A 6,036-nucleotide genomic window follows, 5' to 3' on the forward strand; every position below is an offset into this window, starting at 1 on the left:
TTCTAATTTTGATTTTGATTGAATCAATTGTTCCTTCATTTTGATTTTTATAGATATAATCATGGGAAAGATGAAAACCTTAGACTATTTTTTACAAAAAAAAAAAAAAAAAAAAAAAAAAAAAAAAAAAGGCAGATGATAAAGAAACTAATCATGAAAGTGAAGAGAGTAAACGTCACAAAGCTTCAACAAGTGAGCCACAACCGCAAGAAACGGAAAATCAACAAGAGAATGAGCCACAACAACAAGAAAAGGATAAACAACAAGAGAATGAGCCACAACCACAAGAAAAGGAAAATCTTAATGGAGTTGATTTGAAGAATCTAGAAAGAGATCCCGCTAAACGAAAGCAAATGTGGGATTATCCGGTTAATTTAAGAGAACAAGTGAGACGAGCTTATCTGAATTTAGGACCTTTCCAAATACATCTTAAGGAGTATCAAGCTAAAGGTTCAACAAAACATCCTCGTAGATTCAAATATTCTTTGTTCAACATTTTCCCTAATTGGCTAGAATGTTCTCCAACAACACATGCTTCTTATTGTTTTATTTGTTATATATTTAATGATAAACCAAGTGTGTGTCATGGTTACGTTCCATTTACTGTTAAAGGATTTGACAATTGGAAAAAAGTTAATGATGGGAAAAATTGTGCGTTCTTGAAACATATTGGGGGATTCATACTTTTGTGTCATGGTTGATGAGTCATGGGATGAGTCTAAAAAAGAGCAAATAGGGATAGTTTTGAGATTTGTTGATGTGGAAGGAATCATACGGGAAAGGTTTTTGGATTTGGTTCATGTTAGGGATACCTTATCATTAATCTTGAAAACAAATATGTGGAGACAACTTTTACACTATCAATTTGATGTTAGTAAAATCCGTGACCAAGATTATGATGGTGCTAGTAATATGAGAGGGGAATAAAACGAATTACAAGCACTTGTTCTTGAGGATTGTCCTTATGCATATTATGTTCACTAGCCTTGGTGGCTGCTTCAAGGGAAATTATTCTGGTTCACCAGTAAAGGAGGGTCTAAATGATTTTAGAAACAAAGGATGGGAGTCTTTACTTGCACTAGTAAAAAAAAATTGTGAAAAACATCAAATAAATATGCTAGATATGAATGCGCCATATACTTCTACTCGATACCGGCCACGAAAAACAGACAATCATGTTACTTTTGAACATTTTTATCGAGTGGATTTGTTTACAGCCACATTGGACAAACAGTTACCTGAGTTGAATAGTAGATTCAATGATCAGGCGATGAAGTTGTTAAGACTTAGTTCTACTTTAGTTTCTAAAGTGATTAACGTTGATCAAATTTGTCTTTTTGTTGAGAAGTATTATCCTGAAGATTTTACGGAGCAAGAAAGGATTCAATTACGATATCAATTGGAGATTTTAAATATTGATATCACAAAGAATCCCAGACTAAGTGGTATATCAACTATTGCTGACCTATGCAAGCATCTTGTGGAAACTTAGAAACGTGAGACATACTATTTGGTTGATAGAGTGGTTCGGTTAATCTTGACACGTCCAGTTTCTACCGCAACAACAGAGAGGGGATTTTCATCAATGAAAATATTTTAGAACCGGCTTCGCAATAAGATGTCGGATGATTTTCTCGCAAACAACTTGGTGATTTACATAGAAAAAGAAATTGCTGAAAACATTGATTCAAAGTCTGTAATTGATGAATTTAAAGACATTAAAGGTCGTCGGACTGAGTTGTAATTCTTTTTCTAGGTGTTTTGGTGTTTATTTGTTGAAAACAATTTGTTTTTTTAAGAACGTTAATTTCAATTTATAATACTTCCCCCCCCCCCCCCCCCCCCCCCAGTTAATCGTTCAAGCTTTGCCACTGTTAACCCGAAACCCAATCAGGTTGACCCGAATTTCAGCCCTACATAGACAAACAAAACTAGTTGTAAACTTGTAATGTATCAATTCCAACTTGTCCTCTCGAACTCATGTTTCCTCGATGTCTCGTAGCATTACACATTAAACATTAAGTTAAGAGACAACCTCGCCCAGGCTATAATTAGGTTACAATGATCTAATTTCAACCCTTTTTAACCTCCCAACATTAAGCTACAAAGTACAAAGAGATTAAATTGACCTCAAAATTTTACCACAAGAAAAAGACTAATAATACTTCTTTAATAAAGGGACTAGGAATCGTAATCATTTGAATACACTTCATACAATCAAAATTGGTGTGACTTGATTTATGAATGACTTATTCTCTTACATAAGAAAACCAAAATTCTTGAAACCACATTCCACACAATAATCCAAAGCTACACACTACACATCCTAATAATCAAGGGAATGTAATGTAACACCATAAATTCTTTTCATCATCACCATCACAATCATTCAATCTTTAATTTCTAGTAATTATATAATCTAAACATCTTCACAACATACTCTTAAAACCTCCAACAAACTCACAAAGTACACAAAAACCAAAAAAAAAAAAAAAAAAAAAAAACTGTACACCAAGTAAAAAGACTATTATACCCTTCAAACACGAAGAGAAGCGGAAGGTCTAGGATAAGTAACCACGGGTCCCGCCTCTTGTCTACAAGAGCTTGCTTTTTTAGCCGACGAGGCACCGCCACCCGCAGCCACTCCGCGGTGCACGGGTGGGTCCCTACGGTCACGTTTGTCAGTGTCTTGAAGGTCTTGTAGGGTGGAGACGACTTCATCCATATTTGGTCTTATTTTAGGTTCCATGGAAAGACATTGAAGTGCCAGGCTGGCGACCTTGAGGGCCCGCCCAAGTGAGTATTGACCCTCGAGACGTGGGTCCAGGACCCGGAAGATTCTTCTTTTGTTTGTGAGACATGGTTTTGCCCATTCCACTAAATTATGTTCACCCGTTGGTCGGTTTTTGTCTATTGCTTTTTTCCCTGATAAGATTTCCAAAAGGACTACTCCAAAGCTGTATACGTCGCTCTTTGCAGTTAAATGACCTTTTCATGGGAATTTTTTTTTTTTTTTGTCAAATATTAAATGTAAGAAATAGTTGTTTCTTATTATTAATGGGAAGAATATAAATTAATAGATATTTACCTGTGGATAAATATTCAGGAGCAGCATAGCCATAGGTTCCCATAACTCTAGTGGAAACATGACTTTTATCACCAGTTGGTCCATCTCTTGCCAATCCAAAATCCGATAATTTTGCATTGAAGTTCTGTTGACCAAAGTCAAAGTTAGAAATTTGGATATGGATTAAACAATACACACAAAATCATATCTTTATTTTTTAATAAAATATAAACAACTCGAAAAATGAACATGCTAAATAGTTGCTTGCTCAACTAGAGTGCAATTTGAGCCTATTTATGGGATTATGGGTCAACTTGCATCATTTAATCAAGAGTAAATTACACGAATAGTCCCTATGGTTTTAGGGTAATTTGCGTGTTTGGTCCCTAACCTATTTTTTTAACTCGGAAGGTCCCTACTGTTTGTTTTTGTTACACGCTTGATCCCTGTCTTACCTAAAAAGACTATTTTGCCCTTGATTTTTTGATTTATTTAAATAAACACACCCCAATCCCACCCCCTCATCTTACCTTACATACCTCACTATTTTTTCCTATTTAAATAATAGTCTTTTTAGGTAAGATAGGGGTCGAACGAGTAACAAAAACAAATTGTAGGGACCAAGCGCGTAACAATAACAAACAATAGAGACCTTCCAAGTTAAAAAAATAGGTTAGGGACCAAACGCGCAAATTACCCTAAAACCATAGGGACTATTCGTGTAATTTACTCTTTAATCTAACTTGTAAAATTAAAAAAAATTGCTAAAAGGAAAACTAAATTTTACGAACACTACCCAAGGATGAATATAGAAGGACAAAATGGTCATTTAGCATGGACTTAATTGATGCATTGATTAGTTAGGGGGGCATCCTTGCAACAAACCAAACATTGTGACTAAATCCATAACTTTTGACATAGAACAAGGACGAAAGTTGTAATTTACTTTCTCTAATATTGGTTTTAGTAACCATATTTAATAATCAGTTATTTGTAAAAATGAAAAGACAAGAAAGTGATGATGGGTCAACCCAAATCATTTGACACAACATTTCTGACATGATCAAAGATTCAACAAATAAGATTGTAAAGTTTCATCAAAAAAAAAAAAAAAAAAATACCGAATCAAGGAGAATATTTGAAGTCTTGAAATCTCGATATATCACCATTGTTTCAGCATTATGAAGAAAAGCAAGACCTTTTGCAGCTCCAAGAGCAACTTTCATACGTAGACGCCAAGAAAGAGGTTGAAAATAAGAACCTCCTGTTTTATATAAAAATAAAATGTGAATATAAAATGATAAATCCAAGTAGTATGATAGTAAATGAAAATCCAGTTGACTTACTCCTAAATAAATGATTCTCCATACTACCCTTTGGCATAAACTCATATGCAAGAAGCCTGTGATCATCTTCTAAACAATAACCAATCAATCTCACAAGATTAGGATGGCGTAATTGTCCAAGATAGTTGATTTCTGCCTGCAAAAGTAACAGATTTGTATATTGAGAAGCTAAACCTTATGGGTAGTTAGGTAATTTCACAATTTGATTGATGATTGATCTCAGTTTATGAAAAGAGACTAAATGAGAAAGAAAGTGAAAAGAACTAACCAACCACTCCTTGTGTCCTTGAAATCCTTCTTGATTCAGTCTCTTTACAGCAATTACAATGCCAGTTCCTGGCTTTGAAGCTGCAAGTGAATGTTCATCTACCCATCCTTTGAATACAGAACCAAAGCCACCTTCTCCTAATACACTGTCTGGACGAAAGTTTCTTGTGGCGTTTTTAAGCTCACTGAAAGTGAAGCTTTTTAAGTTGGATGATTGCAAGATCTCACCTTCACTTCGAGGTGTATGTGATTGAGAACCAGAGGAAACTTTGCTGCTTGAATTACTATTCCCATTTCTTTCTGCAATCTTAGAGTCGTCACCTATGGAAATAAATACAGTTTGAATAAGTAATAGAAACTTAGAAAGTAGAAACTAATACAAAATCATAAGATATAATTATGCCTAAATGATTACTACTTCATTACTAAAGTTGAAAAGATTTCCCTTTTAGGATGTATATATATCTACTGACACTTTACTTTTTTCTAACTGAGTTTAAAATCATGTCGCTTGACAACTAACTGTCCATTTTTATCCATCCATATGAATCTAGGATAAGAGAAGAAAAAGGAGTAAGATCCATAGAAGCAAGTGCTCAATTCAATAAAATGAGTTCTAATTTCATACTAATTAGCAGAAATTAACAAGTAAGAAGATGTAATTACCAGTAGAAAATGCGCTCTCGGCTTTAATTTGGATGCTCCAACAAATCCCCATTATAAATATTCCAAAACCCTAGTGCAGATCACGAACGAAGCTTATTAGCTTTTTCTGGCATAAAAACCCTACAAATACATATCTTCCACAAAATCCGAATTAAATCCGGGTTGTTCAGCTAACAGCAACAATAATCCTTGGATCTGCTGCGAATCTCCTTTTCTCTCAGATCTCTAACTCAAAAATCGATAGGTTTCAGCTTTCAAACTTCACCACCAACCTCCAATTTTCTTCTTCCACCTTACTTGCTTGATTGGAGATAGATTTTTTGTTTTTGCAGAGAATCAAAACAGATGAGAGAGAGAGAGAGAGAAAAGGGTATTTTGTAGCTGTTTCCTGTTTGTTTTTGCAGGGAGATGAGATGCTTCCTTTAAAGAAATCCCCTTTTCGAGACTTTTGGTGAAGTTTGGTTGACTCAGCTTATGGCGTCTTGTTTCAGCTTACTTCCAAAATTGGAGTAGCAGTAGTAGTTAGAAAAGAAATTTGCATAATTAGTCCTTCTATTTAAGCCCTTTGGCATCATCAGTCCTTGTTATGTGAGTTGTATTGTTTGATTGCTCGCATTTAATATTGTGGAGGTTTGAAATATAGTTGTCAATTTTAACTGTTTTTATATAAAAATGGGTTTATTTAGGATA

The 6,036-nt window shown here is 34.5% G+C and overlaps 1 protein-coding gene across 1 annotated transcript; it reads right to left on the reverse strand.

Moving 5' to 3' along the window:
• Window positions 1-2,344: 2,344 nt before the first annotated feature.
• On the reverse strand, window positions 2,345-5,810 carry LOC145069901 (putative serine/threonine-protein kinase PBL11). The gene is made up of 6 exons (XM_079016845.1): window positions 5,347-5,810; window positions 4,682-5,001; window positions 4,414-4,549; window positions 4,189-4,331; window positions 3,089-3,212; window positions 2,345-2,988 (listed from the first exon to the last, which is right to left on the reverse strand). Exons 1-6 carry the CDS (start codon window positions 5,396-5,398, stop codon window positions 2,537-2,539), a joined length of 1,227 nt encoding a protein of 408 aa, XP_078872971.1. The 5' UTR covers window positions 5,399-5,810; the 3' UTR covers window positions 2,345-2,536.
• Window positions 5,811-6,036: the final 226 nt, after the last annotated feature.

This window comes from Lactuca serriola, chromosome 8 (assembly GCF_051521515.1).
Source record: "Lactuca serriola cultivar US96UC23 chromosome 8, Lser_US96UC23_V15, whole genome shotgun sequence".
Lineage (NCBI taxonomy): Eukaryota > Viridiplantae > Streptophyta > Magnoliopsida > Asterales > Asteraceae > Lactuca > Lactuca serriola.